Source organism: Neodiprion pinetum, chromosome 2, assembly GCF_021155775.2.
Source record: "Neodiprion pinetum isolate iyNeoPine1 chromosome 2, iyNeoPine1.2, whole genome shotgun sequence".
Lineage (NCBI taxonomy): Eukaryota > Metazoa > Arthropoda > Insecta > Hymenoptera > Diprionidae > Neodiprion > Neodiprion pinetum.
This window is the reverse complement of record NC_060233.1, coordinates 29,109,249-29,130,479: the sequence shown is the minus strand read 5'-3', so window position 1 is coordinate 29,130,479 and position 21,231 is coordinate 29,109,249. Positions and strand designations below refer to the sequence as shown.

General features: G+C 38.1%; 1 protein-coding gene across 3 annotated transcripts; it reads left to right on the top strand.

Moving 5' to 3' along the window:
• Positions 1-130: 130 nt before the first annotated feature.
• On the top strand, positions 131-19,575 carry LOC124211709 (uncharacterized). 3 transcript variants are annotated; one of them, XR_006881502.2, is made up of 7 exons: positions 150-201; positions 286-355; positions 559-676; positions 871-997; positions 1,265-1,349; positions 1,512-1,574; positions 16,619-16,758. XR_006881502.2 is itself a non-coding variant. In XM_046611047.2 (2 exons), the coding sequence occupies exons 1-2, from the start codon at positions 5,360-5,362 to the stop codon at positions 17,053-17,055; spliced, it is 720 nt and encodes a 239-aa protein (XP_046467003.1). In that variant the 5' UTR covers positions 4,840-5,359; the 3' UTR covers positions 17,056-19,575. The 3 variants fall into 3 exon arrangements, 1 of the variants encoding a protein (XP_046467003.1); XR_006881501.2 differs by having other exon boundaries at positions 131-355; XM_046611047.2 differs by lacking the exons at positions 150-201; positions 286-355; positions 559-676; ... (1 more) ...; positions 1,265-1,349; positions 1,512-1,574 and adding an exon at positions 4,840-5,642 and having other exon boundaries at positions 16,619-19,575.
• The last annotated feature ends 1,656 nt before the right edge of the window (positions 19,576-21,231 follow it).

The window sequence follows — 21,231 nt, the reverse complement described above, 5'->3', positions numbered from 1 at the left end:
ACGTATTTTATTCGCCTGGAAGTCGCCAGAAAATTTCAATTGACGCCTGACGCCACGTGAAACGGCAATTTTTCAAACATCTGACCGCGTTCTACGCATCTCGCATGGAGTTTCCGTATCTGAGCGCAGTGCGGTGTCAGTCGCTTCCGAGCAGCCGTAGTGAAGCTACGCAAGCCGTATGTCGAGAATTCAGATCGCTATGTATGTAGATACAGACTTTGACTATGCGGGACATAACCTTATGGTAAAAAAAAAAGGCTGTGCAATCTTGTTCGATCAGTGTAGGTATTGCATGCAACGTATAGCCCATAAAAGAACCGAGTTACCGAAATAAAAACAGCCTACGACATCGAAGGTGAGTTTCGTGTATCAAATTTTCATCCTTTTGTACAGCTTCAGCTTTTAGCGAAATTAGTTCGGAAATTCGGGATCGCTTCGAATTTTCGATAAGTATCAAAAAGTTAGATATCTCAGCCAAAAAGGGGGTAGAGAAATGTTCCAGGTCGCATTTGAAAGTAGGAAGAATCGGCTTTGTTATCATTTTTCACCTAATTACAGAATTGAACTGCTGCGAGAATGAACGAGTATCCGCATCAAGGTGACTCCGGTAATACGATGTTGGAAAACAAATGCAGATGGTGAACAAGCCGCAATTTTGTGAAAGACTAGGAAACAGGTACACATTTGAGATCATTCTTGGTTATACTTTTGGGCTTGTTTTAATTTGAGAAATTTGCCAGTTAGTTGAAATTGATTGGTATTCGATCCTTCATTATATTTACAAAAAACAGAGTAATTTTTCGACGTATTATATATTAATTTTGCAAAACAAATACTAATAAAATGTTGATATTTCTTGCCTGTTCACAGGGGTATACTCTATTGCAGCACTATTAACCACATGCAGCGATGATCCGAAGGACGTGACCCAATCAATCTATCTCTGACAACAAACTAAAAATTAAATCACACGATATGCAGTGATTAAAACTGAAAGGTACATATTCGATATGATTTTTAATTACCATGTCCTTTTTCATCGTAAATGATTTTAGCTGCTCACTAATTTTATGCATTTATTCAATATCTGTGCTTATTTTCTTAGCCTTCTAGTATTAATTAATTTCTGCAGTTCATTTATAAATAAATCAGGAACCACTGAAATATCATGCAAGTAACTTATTTTGACACAACGGTCTGTAGTGACTTGAAATGTGATCCAAATACATTGTGCAAGTAATATTTTACTATGTTCTTGTTGCAGTGTGACAAGTTTATCACCATTGCTCCATACAACCGGAAATGCTACGAGAACTACTGCATGTAAAGGGTGGAGCAACCCGGAGGAGGTAAGAAAACATATTTTAATTATTGTTTGATAATTCAGCTAATTTTTGTCATCGAGTAACATGCGGCGAATAAATATAGAACTAGACTACTGTAATAATTTATCTGCGAACTGAAAATCCAATTTGCTAAATTAATTCGAGGTTCCTTTTTCGCTTTTTCAGAGTCAAGTTATATCCGCAGGAACTGCAGAACGAAACGCGATTTTTTACACGCTCAGGCCATACGTAAGTGCGAAACCCCTGAAATGAATTGAACATTTTTCGTTATGTGTAACAGTAGTCACTTTGGTGTACATCCAAAAGTTTTTAAAGTTGAATGAAAATGGGTTTTTGTTTAATTCGATACGATTGGGCGAAAGTTGGTAGATTATCCCATACACGAAAGAATGCACAAGGTCAGCCCTGGTCCACTGAGGGATTAGGTTTTTTTGCCTTATCATTAATTTCTTATTCTAAATTATGTGAAATCAAAGATGTTGCAGTAAATTGTGACGTAAACACTAAAAAATAAGAACAATCAAACGTTGTTTGAACAACCTCATCGTTTGAACAGCAAAAACCACTGGGAAAATTGCTTATAATGATCTTAGAATTTCCGATTGATGGTAACAACAAAGATACGAATAGTGTCATCTGATATGCGTACGGGTATGTGCATTACACATGTTCTTATGCCAGCATGCACTTAAAAAAATCATTGCATGATAGTCCCTTGGATTGGTACTGCAGATTATTTATGACTTGACTGATAGACTATTTTTCATTTCCACGGGATGGAATATTGGTTTAAATTACAGAATTTTACGCTATACAGCATAATCGATTCATTTTTTCTGACAAACTTTACATCTTCTGGTTAATATGATATCAACAACATTGTACCAACGACAATCCGAATGCAGTTTTAGATTTGACGACATTTGACAATTAATAACACATACACCGTTGATTATGAGTAGTCATCGGTTAATAGATCACGGGCGAAAGTCTAGAAAAAAATTAATTTTTTCAATGTTCTTCATTTCGCGTTGTGGCCGATAGAATAATTCAGGTAAATTGCGTTAGCTTGCAATTTGTACGCCCGTTCTTACATTTTATAACATGTCGTTGTCTACGCGCTTACGTAAACTAGCTCACCTATTATCCGATAGTAATTTGTGAGCGATGAGCGTTTTTGCCGTCTCTTGTAATTACACTTCATAATTTCGCAATACGCAATGATTGTACGTGTGATCCACTTTGTGAACGTCCGCGACAACCTGAAAATTGAAATAACTCCTATTCACAAACCTATTTAGATAAAATGAAACTTTAATTACATCGTGGCAAAAAGTCAAGAAACAGCTCTTGAATTTTCGGATGGATACTTTAATTTAGGCGACTCGATAGACACTTGATTTATAATCACCTACACCAACTCACATTAGCCTTCTTTTCAATTTGTTTGAGACTGGAGGTGATTGATATTAAACATTTTCTGTATATTTATTTCGTCTAAGCGAACAAACTTACAAGCATGAGAATTTCACGGTCAATTCGTTGAATGTTGCGAAAAAAATCGAGGAAAAAAAGTTTAGTTTCTAAATTATCAACTTTACAGCTCCCATTTGAAGTTATTCCGATTGTCAGAGTCGATTAACATTTTTCAGCTCTATTTAAAACACATTATTGTCTACTACTTTGGAAAACGTGTAGCTATATTCGTATAAATTATTCGTTTAGCTGCCTAGTTTGAATAGTGCGCTACATACAGTCCGATACCGGAAGTAAATGTCATTATGTATTGTATACCCATATTCGCGGTGGCAAAAAAAAAAATAAATAAATAAAAAAAAAATGACAGGTGAAATAGTGTCGCGCTATCTGCAAGTTCCGAGTGGATAACACAAACGTGCAATAAATTTCACGCCTTACGTGATGTTTTTGAACGAAATATTGCAACTTCGTGTAAAACATAAATACGAATGTAGTAAAAAATTCTCTCCAGATCAGAAAGCTCGATTTATTTTACCGACAGTCTCATCGTTGACTGTTTGGCTTCTGATCTCGACTCGCAATTGCGAGATCAGTGTTTCGCCGCGGAGCAATGATGCGGAATCAGCGGTCACGACAAGCGTGATATGGAAATTCACCAGACAGAGAGAAAGGTCTTCAACGACGATATTTGCGAAGCGTCAATGATCGAATTCACGGACGTGTGTAGGAAGGAATTGATTTTTGCCAAACGGATTTGAATCGCAATAATTACATAGGTGTGATTTAATGTAATACCGGCCGATTCGAGATTCGACACTGTACTATAACAAGGTGAAAGATCGTTAGCGGAGGATTTAGAAAGAGCTAAATACGTCGATCGCCTTTGAATCACCGAACACGTTTTGTAAATGTTGATTAGTTATGCACGTAATACTGTGAACGAGTGAAATAAAGTTGTTGTAAAAAATTAACGATCAACACCCACCGTGTCGATGTACACGTTACATACCGAAGCACGTACTTCGTACTTCGTGACTGTTATAAAAAATTTGAAATTCCGAAAAAATGTATTTACTCAAAGCGTGCTCCAAACAGAAACTAGATTGAAGATCGCGAATTCGCTTGCAAAGAACGTCGTCAAAATTTCTTCAACCGCATCGAGCCACAGAATTATACCGATTAGTAAAAAATTGGAAATCGTCATCGTTTTCCGCGCCACTGTCGAAATACGTCTCGCAGCCGATGATTGTACCTCCGAAGTCTCCAAAGAGGCCGCAATCCACTATTTACCGAGCATCCACGTATTCAAGCGTAACGCCGCATGTGTAGGTCGTAGTCGGCGTGTCAGCCGCAATTATCCACCTTGTACGTATATCAGAGCGAGCCTCGAGCCCGCGAAGCTCAGAATCGCGGCGAGACTCGAGCCGTCAGGGTATCGTGGTCAGGCGTTAAAAAGTATCGCGTATAGACCGACGGGCAAGTTTTTAAATAACATTCGGTATCCCGGATAACGATGCGCAGGGTGGAATCGAGCGCAACGCCTCTCCGAATTCCGAAATCACATTGCGTATACGTATATCGGTGACTAATATTATGGGAAGAAACTGCGGGCAACGAGATAAGCGGAAATATACGTTAAATACGAGGATTGAAAATCAAAGTGCCAAAGTACCAAAGTAGCTGTTCAAATTTCCCATATATTTTTGCTCCCCTTTCTTACCGGGAAGGTATTTTTCTGGTTGGAAAAATTGTGCAAGTGGATTGACGACGTGAATGTATTTATCTACAAGTAGTAAAAATCTCGCTTATTGTCCGAAGTCTACTATAAACGATAATTTTATTCAAACGAATATTTCTACGTGTCAAAAGTGCCGAGCTGCAATTCCAGTTATTAATACACACTGGTATTCGAAGATAGTTGAAGTGATACCGAAAGTTTTGACAATTGTCAATATCTCCAGTCATTTGCGCGCTTACTGCTCGACGCGTTGTATATAAATTCAGCAGAATACTTATCACGTTTAAAAATTGAAATCATTAGTGCAAACCGGCGCGCGAAGTTAATATTAATAAGAACAATGACAACGATAATAACAACAACAACAACAACAACAACAAAGTATTAAAAGTAAAACGCAGAGGCGATCCGATTGGGATCCGTCATAGCTTGAAAATAAACCCAGGGAAAGACGACGACGACGACGTCGGTTTGTCAACTGTCATAACGAAGGTGCGCACTTATGTGTAGGCGTGTGTATACGTTGTACGAATAAGCTGCGTTAAACCCCTGATCCAGCAATGATCACAGTGTCACCGAACACTTGAACGAGCAACAATTATCCGGGTATAATAATGCAAAGATTGAGTAAAGGTGAACACACCGAAGTAGCGTAATTTTCGGGTATTAAATTGAAACAAAACATCTGGAAGCAGTGGAAATCCGAGCTTTTCGAAAGCGCTAACCGACTTTGGATCCTGACCGTGAAAATCAGCGAGGCTACGGAGATCGAGATATCGTTCGGACGCAAGTGATAATGTCCGTTCACGGTGGGACCAACGTTACTCGGTTCGTAATGGAGAACGCAGATCGTCGCTCTTCGGCCCAGGACGCGTTCGATGAAAACCTGACCTTGGTTCAGGTCGTGTCGGAAGTCGTCCAGGAGCTCGAGAGCCAGAGGGAAATGAGCGAGACCGAATACGAGCAGTTTCTTGCCGATGTATGGATCGGCGTTGTACTCACCCTGATGGTCCTCAGCTGCGTCTGCTGCATGTGTTCCTGTCTGCTCTACCACAAGTTTCAGCAGTGGAAACGACACGGTGAGAGAAAAGGGAGAAACAAACGAACTCCAAGCGCCAGGTTTCACTCTATTTTTGGATGAAAATTAGACCGTCTTTCGCGTGGAGAAAAAAAAAGAGCAGATTTTACTGAAAACTGCAGGAAAAGTGGGGGAACTCGGGGTTTTTGGTAAAAAAAAAAAAAAAAAAAAAAAATACATAAAATGTACATGTCAACATTTTTTACCGTAAATGTAACCGATTTTACTCTGCATAACGATTCTACAGTAAATTCTTCATTTCACGAAGTATATTTTATCGAATAACCCGATGCCTCCCGTTTTTTCCTTGCAGTTTTATCTCTTACTCTCGCCTTGATGAGCTGTTCGAATTTCCAGAAAGACAAATTCTGTAAATACATTTTCAAGGAAACAGTAATTATCCAATTCTCTGCTGCGAAACAGTGATCGGACTTTATTTCTTCGTATTGTTTCGTAATAAATGTAACTTTCAAAAATCCAAGTTCGGCGTAATTTTACGTTTTGAAATTTTCGTAGAATAGCATTTACGTTTGTTTAAATTTTCTCACAACTCTTGGATGAATGTTTTCTGCTCTCGTGTTTCCGAGATATTCGATTTTTTCGGTTTGTTTTTTCTCTTTTTTTCTTCAACAGCAATGACTAGATCCTCTTCACTTGCGAGAATATTCATGGTGGTGGACTTACCGTTTTCGTCGTTTATTCGCACTGATGTAATTATTAGCGGTTTGTCAAGCGTGAAAGCAATTATAGCGGTGAGCCCCCAAGCTAGCAGTCGAATGACTGTAAGTTAACTGTATAGTGTCGTTCGTAATTAGTTCTAATTCCCCGCGTGTAAACCGTCTTCGGATATCCCGCCAATCTGATTACACGACCGTAGAATTTCGCGCGTGCGATCCTTTCGCGGACTTCCGGCGTAGGTGCGTCCGCCGAAGGACAACGAACTCCCGAAATTTATGCAATTTATGCGAATCAGGTTTGTCCAAGTAATATATTCCATATTATATGCGGCTTAGCGTCATTCGTAGACGCCCGATCCGACATAATTACGATTTAACGTCCACCCACTGCACTGGGAATGAGGAACAAAAAAAAAAAAGAAAAAAAAAAAGTGTCAAAAATCATTGGCAATTCTCGGCACGATCGAGTATATAGGTATATATTATATCGTATACGCAAAGCATCCGAAGATTCGCAGGTTCGTACTAATGACGTATAAAATTCCCTTTAATTAAACACCCGTCCCGTTTTATATTTATGAGACCGTTGGAGATTTTTTGTATGCTTAATTACTCGCGTTCCTATGCGAGGTAAAATTTATTGAAGTTAACAAAAGGGGTCACCGCCTATATAAATGACGTGTATTTATGTCAGTGGTTATAAGTAGCAACTTACTGACTCAGCTATATTGTGTATTTGCAAGTTCAATGCCGCAAGTATAAGGCATAATATACGCGGGGCGAGTAAACGAGCGTATAACGTATATCGTATGGCATATAAATTCGCGGGCGGACTTCTGAGCTGTTAGGAACATTTGCATCCGTTGCCTAAGTGAAATATTCGACAAAATTTGTACAATTTAAAAAGGAGACGACAACCATCCGCAGTCGCATATTCGTCTAACGATAGACAAATATTTCCTTGGTCGCGTGGGTGCAGCAAACGTCGTGAAGTTGATATGTAATAATATGCATATATGTACCGAAATGATTTAAACAATGTTTGTAACTTCGATTCTATGCTAAATGATACCATAAACACAGAATGTAGGTGTTATAGGTGTGTGACCTGATTTTACCGCTATCTGTGCACGTGCATTTTTCGGTTTATTTAATTTTGATCTTGGCAAATAGAGCGGGATTTATTGCGAGAAATTCTGCACCGAGTACACATGTGTTCTAATGTGTAATATGATTGTGCGAATGAAATCTGTACGGGTAGATGCGCGTTGCCACGAAACGTTCAACGATTGCTTGCATCCGAATTAAACAGCACAAATATTTGAGTGATCGTTTGGGGGGATTATTCGACCCAGTTATACTCAAAATGGGTATTTTCATTGTGCATTTAATTAATAAACGGAGAGAGAGAGAGAGAGAGAGAGAGAGAGAGCAATTTTGCGAAGGTATTTGAGACGCGATGATAGAAGGAATTTCGGGTATCTGACTATTCAAATATATAGTAGGAATTTGAACTGTGAAAATCGGTGACTTCACTATTCTCTACAACTGATTTTACCATTCCGAGCAGTTTAGTCAGCTATTTTTTTTTTGTGGATAATCGTATGTATGTTTTCCATGCATTCAGTCGTCGTTACCGTTGACACCGTTGATCCAACTTTACTCACATTTTTCTACAAGATAAAATATGACAGCATTAACCAAACAAAGTTCGTCGTTTAAGCTCATCGTCAGAGACGATTATAATTAGAGGCATTACAAGTAGTAGCAACTAGAATTAGATAGCTGACTGAAAGAATGCCCACGTGAAAATTCATCTGTAAAAAAATATACCAAACTGCTCTTGTACCATAGTTTACGCGATTAAGCAAGGTAATAATACAGATGATACCTAGTTGATCCAAATACGTTACACAGTTGTCGCGGAATCTGACTAAAGTGACCAACCAGTTGGGAAAGAGTCATTGGAACTAAATATTTTTCTCAATGTAGGTACAAAACGTTGACTATGTTAGTTCAGATCCACACTGGAACGAAAGACGTTTTAATTTTTTCACAATTTATTTTTTTTCAAAGTGAAATGAGAAAAAAAAAATACGAATATTTGTTACAAGCGAAAGAGTCTCGTTACTGAAAACGAGATTTAAGAAAAAGGCTGCTAACCAAGTAGCGAGATTCACTTCTCTTACAACGCGGACTTTAGCGCCCATCGGCGGAGCATTTCCACATCCATGAATAATTCCATAGCTGTTCGCATGGAAGCGAGGCCCAAGCCAGGCAAAGTCTACAGGGAATCTGCGACGACTCTTCCTGAAAACAGTAGTAGGCAATTAGCCCGCCCATGTTCGTATCGTCCGGTATGCTTCGGACCGATTGCACAATAACCGATCGAATGTCGCATGAACAAGAATCCAACATTTGTCGCTTAATCATCAATTTGTAATCGCAGGCTGCGTGCGGCGTTCTCGGCTTCACCGCCAAGCTTGGCTCGCAATCAGTGATTCACGAGGCAAGGTTTCTCTCCGGAGGATGGCCACAAAGGAACCTGAGAGAGGCTGACTGAGCGTTCATTATTTCTCACGATCGATCGAATGTAGATCGGATTGAACGTTCGCTGATTTATTTTGAGTTTCCGTCATTCGTTGCCAGTTTCTAGATACGAGACACGTATAATTCATCTCTTAAGGGTGTCTGGTACTCCTACCCTTACCGACTGAGCGAACGCAACACACTTTTTCTCCCTATATTAGTAACTTTCCCGAATTGTGCTACGAAAGAACGGTAAAACCGTCGAAATTTAAACTGTATTCATTCATTTTTTCACGTATTACAAGAAGAGCAAGAGAAGTATATTATTTTTGCTTGCAAGAAGAAGATATGAGCGCTATTGTTATCGCGTTAATCGAGATAAAGAGGAGCAGTGCTGGAAAACAAGGAAATAAAGAGAAAACCAATGTTTCCTTGCCTCTTACGTTGAAACGCGCAAATTTGGCCTGAAAGATTGAGTGAGTCTATTTGTTTGGAAAACAACTCATACGCGTGATCCGTACGCATGATTTTTCTGGGAAAACTGCTCCTGACTCAGATCAGAAACATGGAAACAACCGCGGGATTAAAACCTGTCCCTATTACTGAAAAAGCCTTAAGAGTAAAGGAGGATTCTCGCTGTTCGAGCCGACATCGCGACATGTTCAGTAAGCGGAAGTCACGACGCCGATACAGCCGCTCGTCAACGGCGCGTAAACCAACCTTGGAGTTTCTCGTCGTTCGTAAATCGGTATAAATATGTCGTGATCGGAATGCTAAATTCGCTCGCTACGCTCATATCGTCGAGTAATACGTAAACAGATTATTATTCTTTGTTTCGGAGATGAGGGGAAAACTAAAGAATTATTCCTTCTCGGTTGTGGACGGATTTTTCTACCGTATCTTCAATCGCACACCTTTTTCTCTCGTATGTACAATTATTTATTGGCATGAATTTAAATTCGTCAACGGAGTCACGGTTTGAACTAATTTTCAACCGAAATTGTTCTCAGTTAAATTTGAGTGACTTGCGCATGCTTACGAGTCGCATTGATCAAGTTAGAAAAATTGACGAATTATAACGATAACTTAAATTAGATTTAGGATCTACGAAATTAAATGTGACCGAAGCATTTCATGTCCCTACACACGTATACGTCTACATCTTACGCTTCCGGGTGAATTCGTCTTACGTAATGATTTTTTGCTAAATAATTATATCCCCAGACGCGCGTCTGTTCCTCCTCCATATTATCGGAATTCTCATTGAATGGTGGATAGGCATTCCTATACGCTTGCCTGCAGATACATTAATTTGATGTTATTTTTTATTGCTGTACTAACGTTATAAATAGCTGCCGAGTATTAAATCTACGTGAAATATTTCGATTCAAAGTATGTAAAAGTGCGTTGAGAATATTGCATAACATCACGCAACTAGGATGATGGACCGGTAACGTGGTTGAAAATTTATTGCGAGTTTTCAATTATTATACTTGGAAAATGAAATTCGTAATTTTCACGTATTGTATATTTTTACATCAATAGAAGACGTATGAGATTTGCACAAGTGGGTTTAACGGACCGGTTCGCACGACGCCCGATTGATCCTGTAATTTTCCATTCAAATTTCATTTCCGGTTTACACTGAACCTGGAGTTACGCGACAGCAACGTTCGCAGACTCTAGAACCAGTCGAAGACGACGGTAGAAGTAAATAAATTGAATAAATGAATAAATAATTTCGTTTTATTGACAAAGAATACGATGTTGCATGAGGTTTTGATAATAACGGCTATTTTCTTAACGGCAATAACAGTGTTTGATTAATATTTAGCTTAGAACTTTACACGGATAACGTCTGATATATTCTTGAAACATGTATTGGTCGATTGGTACAAGGAAAAGTAAAAGAGAAAATTTACGATCACTTCACAATCTCTGAATCTTTTCAGCTGCACTGGCATACGAATGTTTTTCACCCACTCAGGAGCCTCGATTCGATGTTTTTTAAATGGCAAATTTTGCGCATTTAGGACCGATATAATCCATGCATATATTATTTGTGTCTCGCGCTATCTCTAAAAGAAATTAAAATTCCAGGAGTTAAGATACAACTGTCCTCTTTACAGCTTATCAGTTAAGAGCATTTGCCAGAATTATTCCGATAGCGTGCTTTATCCGTTTAGTCAAGCCTACGTTGATATCTGTTGTGGATTTACAACTTATGAGTGACTTTATTTTCCAACGATTTGTCACGAAATTTTACTACATAGTTTCTAGCTCCACATTTAAATTCACACGGCACTTTGATCGGGGATTTTTTAGATTGTAAAAAAAAAAAAAAAAAAGAAAAACTACAAAAAACTGTTTGGCGTAAACGCTGCATTGCACCTGAAGAGTTTGATAAGGATTTATCAATTTAACAGGACTAAAGTTATAAAAAGTAATTCTGTATACGACGTATGTAATAATAATTTAGGAAGATAATATTTGTATGCGTTTGCAGGTAATCTTTTGTTTGCTTTTCTAATCTTTGTTTTATTCTACCGTGTGTTAACCCCAATTTCAAATCTCAGGATAACGTTCATATCATTAATACACATTCGGTGAAATAACAGGAACGGGATATTAAAATCTAAGGTCGAAATGCGTGATAATTAAACTGCAGGACAGTTGAAATTGAATCTGATCCGTGACTATGTGTCACGTTAATTACAATTGCTCTTGATTGTTATTTTTTCACTGTAAATTTCGTCAGCCGCAACGCGGTGAATTTAAATCTTCAACGAGACGCGGAGTGTTGTGTATTTTCTTCGTGTGATGCTGTACAAACCTGACGCGCAATTCTCAAATCTTGATTACAGAGTGCATCGCTCTCTTGAATCTCGACAAACACCATTTATTCACATCTCGGGAGTCTCGCAAGTATCTCTCATTCCTTATGCTTTTTCGCTCTATTTTATTATCCACCGATTCAAACGAAAATCTGATCAATTCACCCGCGCATATTCATATACAGCGGTATAGAAACTTTTACGCCTCGCTTGATTCGTGTAATCGAGCAGAGAAGAATCCGCAAGTTGAGGAAAGTAAAAAAAATGTTTTTTAACTTATCCATTGCGCTCCTCGTTCTCATTCCTATTCTTCTTTTTTTTTTTGTTTTTCTTTTCATATTGGTACAAGCTAATGCTCTCTTTGCCGTGGATCCCATTGGGTGGAAATGAATCTTATAAACTTACGGTGAAAATAGATCGTAAATCAATCGAATAAATGCGTGGTCATAGATTGTAACAATTATTTAACTTGTACCAGCGATTTTTTCTTCTCATTCGATACAATCCCGATCGAATTTAATGCAAAGTTGAAAAGCAAAATTTAATTTAAATCGACTATTGGACTCGTTGTCTGATTAATTCCTCTGCAATATGACATATTACTGATCGATTAAATTTGAATTAACAATAAATATATATAACTTTGGATACGGCTATTATTTCTCGATCGTCATATTCCGATCGATCTGTCGGCGAGTTTATTTAATTCTTATATATTCTCTTAATATTTTATGTAAGGTACCCGTATTTATTTTGCGATAAATTCAATTTTTCTTCGAGTCTACCTCAATAATTTTAAATGTTTTCAGTGTATTTGCACCCGCAGCCCATGTGTTGAGATGAGAAACAGCGAAAACACTTGTAGGGTGACGGAGAAATTCGTTTATTTCTATGTCTAGTAAAATAATTTTTTGTTTTCCTTCCAATACTTGCACAGCTATTTACATCGGCGATACGGGCGATACGAGGCGTTTTCTATATTAATCCAACGTCTCACCCAAGACGTTGAATTGTTTTATCCCCTCTAGATGCCTTGTACGAAATTCAACTGTAAAAGTCAGTAGTGACCAGTGACGGATGGAGAATTTGAAGAAATTTGTCACGGCTCTATGCTTTGAGCTGATTGTTTCGATCCTGTTTCGATGATCGTTAATTTATATATATTACTAGTAAGCACGTTGTAGCTTCTAGCACAGCACGTGATTTCACTGTACATTGACACAAAATTAAATTGACGGTTAGATTCGTGTGACGGCTATCGGTAATTGACGACACAGTATAACAATAGAATTGAACAGATAACTATTATTGGACGGTATGACTTTCGCGTAGTTCGTTACTCTGATTTCAATTTTCATCATCTCTTGCGTATCTTATAAGACCAGCAGGAACGTGAAGAGAAAAAAAAAAAAGAAAGAGTTTTGCATTTGACAAACTTGACTCGCCCTTGCGCCCTCGACTTAAATCTCTGCAGCTTATTTACATTTTAAAATGGGAAAATCGCCTCAACGGGGCCAGTAAGAATTACTGGGGACGTTAATGAAATGAGTCGCGAAGTTAAATCACCTTTTATTATTCGTTACGTCAGCGGTGGGCGCAAATCTTTCGTAATATCTACGTTTATATTAACAAGACGAAGGATTGCCGTTTTATTCTATTGCCAAATGTAATTGAAGTGAATACAGACACAATACGCGCCTTCATACACCTTAAACATATTACACGTGTGCATGATTTATTCATTATAATTTCTATTCTTCTTTTTCCGCTTCTCTCGTCTTCGTACGAATTTGTACATACAGTTAACTTAAATTATTATACTCCCGCGTTATATTTCGATCGGTATATACTTCTTTGTTGTACGCGTACAGAAGTTATTATCAGGTGAAAATCGAGCGCGATTGTCTGCAGGAAGTTGTTCGAACGTGTAACCTGGAACTTGTTTTCAATTATTCCCGCGATCAAGTCCTGCTACGTGTTGTATTATTATTTTCATTGAAAAAATATTACTTTGTTTAAAAGAAAAACATACGCTGCACACGTGTCTCAACTTTCACACACGCTATACATATACGTCGATTCTTTAAACAGGCCTGCTGCAGCCATGCGGTAGCGACGCAAGGTGGTATCAAATTATCGCATTTCGATCAAAAACAAAAATTTGTACGGTGGACGATACCGTTTATATACCGCATTGTTCCTTCTTTTCGAGAGATAATTAGTTATTTTCTTTACCCCCTCCCGTGTATGTAATTGTACGTGTAAAAATGGCAATAACTGAAATGACTAGGTGAATTTTTCAAGCAACTTTAACAAATAACTCGAAATCGGTAAAATGCTGGTCACATTTCTGGAGAAAATTCCGTTGCCTCCAGAACGTTATACTTCAAACGCATTTATAACAACGATACCTATTCGTAAGTGAAAACGAATCACGTTAAATTCTTGTTTACGAAAAAACAGTACAGTACACAGTCCGATAAGTGCAAAGTCCGATAGGGACACTCTAACTATTGATTTGTTGGCTGTATGTCCGATTGTGAGTAGGTACCTCGAAAATATCGGTCCTCGTTTCTGTCTGCGAATTTCTTATCTCTGAAATCACAATTGGTTTTCGTTACTTATCTTGAAATAATTCGAAAATATTCCAAGTCAATAATCCGTATTAAAATTATCCGACTTGCAGAGATATACGCGTCAAATGTATTTTCGTCGCTGATGTAAATAATTTTTTCTTCCATCGGTAGAGAAACAAATTATACAAACCGATTGATCCAGTCTTTTTTCGTTTTAGGTGGTCGATTTTTGACGATATCGGCGAAATTTTTAACTCGCAGTAAAACTTTGGATAGTTGAACCTGCCGTGTGTAAATATTTTTAAAGTAAATTTACAACGCGTGTTTGGATAAATATTTTGCCGTATAAACTGGAATCGGATAACCAATTAGTACCCAGTGACGTAGGCGGGCCGCTTTTACGTACCAAGGTCCTATTAACACAAACTGTCGTGTCAAGAGCGAGGATGCTAAGCTAGTCACGCAGTCGGCGGTGCTAAAAGATGACTGCAACAAAAGTGCTAACAGTTGGAACAACTGAACGTTTGGTACACGTTCGTATTCGCGTTTGTAACACTTTTCTAACGCGTCTATTGATGTCACGGATTATATCGGGATCCAAAACACAGGCGTAGCGTGACCGATATGGCGTCGAAAAGTGGACGAACGGATGATGGTTTTAGGCGAATTGCGTGAATACCGAGCTGCGGAAAACTATGTGCAAGCCGTCAGATTCTTGTTTTGCTACATCGAGTCGATGAAGAGCAAGAAATGCGACGAGAAGCGATTTTTGAAATTAAATACGCCGCTCGTGAAGCGTCGCGATTTTCGCCGCCAGTCGGTAAAGTCGACGGCTGTAAAATCCGACATCTCTGAAACGCGATAATTGAAAAATTCTACAGATAAATTTCTACTAGTTTATTTTTCTATCCTCTTGCGTAAAATTTTCTCTGCACGTTTTAGTTCGTTGCAACGCGGCAATGCAGTTGGTTGATATTTTCGTGTGTAATCAGCGCGGACCTTCTTTGTCAATATTCAGGCATAGACAGGGGATATGTGGATTGAGTTCAAAAGGAGAGAATCGTACCTTTGGACCACAGATTCTGATGAAGTTTGTATGGGTGTTTCTTCGGTCTAAGATACGGACTTTCCGTTACGTAGTTCCATCCATTGTGCCTTTCTTCGTTCGATTTACACTACGTCAGGTTGTCGAAAACTCACAGTTCATAAAATGAATCTGTAATGACCTGTTTAGCGAAACTTGAAGCGATGAGGATACAAGTTAATATAATAGGTAAAAATACACAACACGTTTCGTTTCACACGTAATCAATTTTAATCGGAGTGAAGAGCGACATAATGGATAAAGCTACGCGTCAGAATCGCCATATTTTGGGGCACTCCAAGAAGTTTCAGCAGAATCCATGATCCGGAGGTCTGATACTCTCCTTGTCGTAACGCTGCAGGGTCGGTATAATTAATTAACGGGGAAACTGCACCATCGGGAGAAATCGATCGACCTTCGAGAAATTATCAGATCGGAATTACCGCCGGATTTCTTCTTATAAAATATATCTCTAAATATTCGAGGACATAATCGCATGTTTGCTAAACCGATATCCCAGTCGTTGTCACCCTTCATGACCATTGAAACCCGTATTTACAAGTGTACGTATATAGGTACGATAATATACCCGGATAGATGTATGTATAGCTATTTATGGGATATTGCTTGTTCATTACGCACTGCAATCGTATCTCATTACTCGGCAATGCGCAAATGTATAATGTAGAAACTACACTGTCAACAATCGACGTTCCTTACGAGTACTTCTCTTCTCTGCACGTATTGCCCTGGTTGGAATTCCTGACTTAAATTCAGAATTAAATTTGAATCAACGACGATGTAGTCATAATAGATATATCGCAAGTCTGGATCCTCCGGCAGAGCGAGAAGCTCAGAAACTAGACCAACTTTTCAAAGGCATTCAGAGGAGTCGCGTATAGTTTGTCCTCAAAGTACAAAACTCACCCGAGGAGAACATCTCGTATTAATTCGTACGGAATCTCTCTGCATATTTTCACGATCAATCTCGGAAGGTTGATAATGGAAAATCAAACTCTTGAGAACCTCTCGTACCTTTCCACGTACAAAAATTTTGTTCTTAGAATTTTTTTTAGGCTTAAAGTACGTATAATTTGACCGGACTGTAAGTGTCTGGACAAGAGCTTGACGCTAAATGAATGCTTCCGGTACAAAAAGCTTCGAAAGTACATACGTAGTACGTAAATAAGGTTCCTTGAGCCCGCAACTCGGCCTCACAGTCGACCAAGAATAACATGTTCCTTTCTTTTTCTTCCCTATGCTTCTACAATCTGCAGTGCTGGAGCAAAGAGCTGCGGCATCGAGAGACCCGGACTGCCGAGGAGGAGACACGGAGAGTCTTCCTTCGTACACCCTAGTATCCGGTCTTCCGAGCTATGAGGAGGCTCTGCAGCAGCTTAAACAGGTTCAGGCCATGCGACGAGGGCTCGACTACGTGGTCGTCGATTGCGAAAAGCAGGTGGAAGCTCAGACACCGTCGCCAATCGGGTCGGCGTCTTTGAACCATACGAACTGCGCACAGACTAATCAGATGTCGAGGCTGTCAGTGGCGGAGTTGCTGCAGTTTTATAAAATCCAGCAGCAGCAACAGCAACAGCAACAGCCGCAGCAAGAGCCACAGCAACAGCCACAGCAACAGTCACAGCAACAGCTGCCTCCGTATCAGCAGCAGATTGAAGTTGACGTTCAGCAGCAGGTAATAGCCAAGATCTGACAAGTGATGGTAGTAAAAACGGCATAAATATTTGATGTAACAACAGAACCAGCTTTTCTATATTTGATAAGTATGAAACGTTCAGTTGTGGCAACATTGATGTAATATTTGGGAGAGCTGGATATGAGTCGGCCGATTTGGTATAAATATTAAGGACTCGATTGTGATAGACGTTGAAGCGACAAAAATTTACGTAAATGATAGTGGAATTGTAAATTAACAGTCGTTACTCACGCGCAAATGTAAGATAATCAACTAACGCGACAGGATTGTCAATTACGAATCGATTAAACTGTATTATTATCATCATTCGGGAAGAAAATTGTCCAAAAAACTTGCACATACGTTGGATTGTATTTTTTACACACGATATATCTCTACGCGTATCGATTTTGGACTTTTTCATCACCGAAATACGAGTCACGTTGTATAATTAATAGCAAATTACGTGAATAATCTTTCCCAAACAATTACAATTATCGTATAAGATTATGCTCGAGAAATTCATGCTGAACATTAATCCAAGCTCTGGCAATTTCTCGTAAAAAACAAAACTCGCTTCTATACTCTGTCTGTAGAATTTTTCTAGTTTCACACTCCGATTGTTTCTTACAAATTAAGTGTACCACCTATAACCATATCGGATATCATAAAGCAACACGCAATACACATTACGTCTTCGGCGTACGACTGACGATAATATTGAATTCTCGTTTCGCACTACCTCAATTATTGCTCTACATAGTTCAGGAAAAAGCGCTGTAGGCACATTCATGTTCCCTTCGGATGTTCGTTCTCTTTTTTTTTTTATTGACCAATTTTGGTAGGAATTACTCAGCTTGCCTTATATTTAAACATTCATCATCATAATATGTGTACACGGAAAATGCGGAGCTTTCATCGAATACAAGAAAAGAGAAAGAGAGAAAAAAAGAACAATCCATAAACAACACGTGGCTGTGCGATCAGTGATATAGTTTTGAAAAAAAATTTGCGAGAATGTAGAGAATTCTTTTTTTTGCGATAGTACGTAACTGTAACAACACTAATACTAGTGATATACAATGTTAATGACACATATCATAGAAAATGTATATGAATAATCGCGCAGAGACCGACGGCCGAGGGAATTGAATTTTCCTCTGTGATGACGAACAGGTAATCCTCAAAGTGTAAAAAACGACTTTTCGAATCTCTTATGCAATTTATTCATCGGATTATTTGGAGCAAAATATATGTATAATTATTTACTGCGACGAAGGATAGAAAAAAAATTGTATCGGAGAACCTACACGCATGGGCTGTAATATTAGGTAATAGGTATAGGTATACGTACATACATAATAATATACGATAATAATTGACAGAGCTAATATTATTGTTATACATGTAACAGTGTCAAGTGTCGTCTTATGGACGGAAAATTGTGATATTACCATGTATTTATGACATAAGTATAATACACGTTAGATGCAGTACATAGGTACGTACCTGCAGCATATTATTAATCGCCCATCAAAATAACCACAACAATTTGTTATGATTATTATACCAGATATAATTTATCCTATGACAGTATATTGTTTGTTGTAATACATGATATATCTACCTATACCTAAAATTTTTTACAGCAACAACAATAATAATGGTAACAATAATTATTGGAATAAAATCAATATGGAAAATGAAAAGACTTATATTTGTACGTAACTAACCACTGTTTCAGGTATAACCGACAGTTTGAAATATTATATATACTTATATACTTCGGCTTGATATGGTAATTCAGACGTCTGTCTAATTTACTCTAGACAGTTGAAAATTCTAAGATATCTGTTCATTTCATACAATATCTAGTCAAAGGTTTTAAAACATTACAATTTGTGAAACATCGCAGAAATAGTCTACAGTAAAAACTAAATCACAATCGAGTTCCGGGACAATTTGTTTTTCGTTTTCTATTAATTCTCAATTTCATATCCCACTCTTGTTACAACCGATGATGACAAGTAGTGCGTAAAATTGTAACAACTGCCAGAAGTGATAATCACCAGGGCACAACAGACGGCGAAACAAATGAAACTTAAGATACAAATGAATAAATTATTTCTCCGACGTAAGTTTCGCTTTGTGCCTCGAGTTTTCGTCGTGGTTAAATTGTCGAAAAATAAAAAGAAAATCGCCACGACAATAACATGTAGAACCCTGAAATCCAGCGCGCCGATTTATAATTGTATCTTCAAGGTTCGAAGTGGGCACGAGGACTGGACTAATTATATTCACGCCCCAATGACTGAGGTACTTATTACGCCTTTTGGAGCACCGGCAAATAATTTCAGTTTGTAAATCCTGGCAACGGAGCAACGAAAATTGTGCGACTTCATTACCATTCACTTTGTACCACGCGCCGCACAAGGACGAGATGATAATTGAAAATTATATTGCACGTTTATCCTCCATGTGTAAGTACAAGCATAATGCAACGTTTCTATCACCGCGGTTCGCCTTACTCTGGATATCGGTCAGTCCGGCCTCGGGATTGCCTTTGATTAAATCGTTCCACGGTACTCATTGTCTGTGGCTCAGTTGTCTACGACAGGCGAACCGCAGGTAGGTATATATTCATGAATTTGCCTACGGCGACTGCGCGTACGCGAATCAAAGATCATATGATCAATTATTATTATACACTTGCTGAGTCGCTACGTACGTACAATCGGACTTTTCAACCCCTTTAAAATATCGAACATGTCTTGTTCCATCACGGAAGACACATTCAGCGTGCTTATTTTAGTTTATCCATTCTTGAACTCGTTTCTCTCGATAGTGTCAAAGATTATAAAGATGAATGTGATCATTACTCAAGATCTGTTGGAAAATTATTATATTATTAGTAAAATATCTTGTGTGTAATTGAATTTCCATGATATTCGCGACATTGCGTTAACGGTGATGCGAATATCATAGTTATATCGACAAATTTTAATTGTATCAAGGTTTGTTAAGTTGATAAATTCCTCAGTCGTGAAATATAATTGATGCGATGTAAAATGTAGGATACGTCATTGCTTTAAATATGTACAGCAGTAAATAGTACCAAATATCTAGACATTTCAGTGTACAGAGTCTGTTTGTCTGTAAATAAACTGAAAGAAAAAAAAAGAGTTCACTTAACATGATGGCAGCTGTTGAAGTACGGGCAGTACATCAAAAGCTGGTCAAATAAATGATATCTGTCAGATGCTTGATAGATGGTATATTATTTGAAAATTCGAGCCGGCCTTGTCGAAAAGTGTGGAAACAATTGCCGTATGACGACTTGACATAAAAAAAAATTCAGAATTAATCGGTTTTCCAATTCCACTTTTATACTGCCTGACTTTCTTTACGCCTACGACTTGCACTCAAGTACAGTTGCCTAGATTCAGGCGCACTGCATAAAATCATCACAGAAATGCCCAGTTTAAATACAAACATACCTTCTCTAGATCTTTAATATTTTTATTACGCATGTATTTTCTTGCGATTTCTTGAAGTATAATTTGTGTTCCAAGACCATCTGTAACGAATATGCGATATTTAGACGGTAAAACTCAAAACCCTTGGTAAAAACTACAAGTTGCCACCCGCAATTTCTACATCATTTTTTTACCAGCATTGACTGAACATGTATAGGTATATAAACTCACAGCCCTGGGTTATTTTTCGTAACAGTTTGTCGGGTTTGGAGATATTAGCAGTTTGACGTATTATCAACCAAGCAGCTGACCACGCTGGTAATGGAAGTTCATCGTAACCAACATCTATCGCGTACAAAACGTTGGTAACATATCATCGTTACTGTGAAAGTCACCTCTGGGTTGTAAATATTTGATAAAAATTTTCAGCTACAACATTTTTAGTTCCAATTGTTGTGGGAATCTTCGTATGAAGAATTTTTTTCGATTTGTTGAGCAATTTTCAAATTATTCATTGAAAAAATTCAGTGATTCAAGTTTTGAAAATATCTGAAAAATTCTGAAATAGTTTTCTACAAGCGAGATAAGAAGCACGTTAAAGATATGTAGAAGGCTGAACTTATTTTCTGAACTTTTTCCAAGATTCCGAAGAGGGAACTGGATTTTAATTGAAGAAAATTACGGAAATTTTTGAATACCTGAAATTAAACTATATAAA

Bases quoted from the DNA above. Each gene is read 5' to 3' on its own strand.
- LOC124211709 (XM_046611047.2), top strand. From the start codon at position 5,360: ATGTCCGTTCACGGTGGGACCAACGTTACTCGGTTCGTAATGGAGAAC. The intron at 5,643-16,618 runs GTGAGAGAAAAG...TACAATCTGCAG, and splicing joins TCAGCAGTGGAAACGACACG to TGCTGGAGCAAAGAGCTGCG.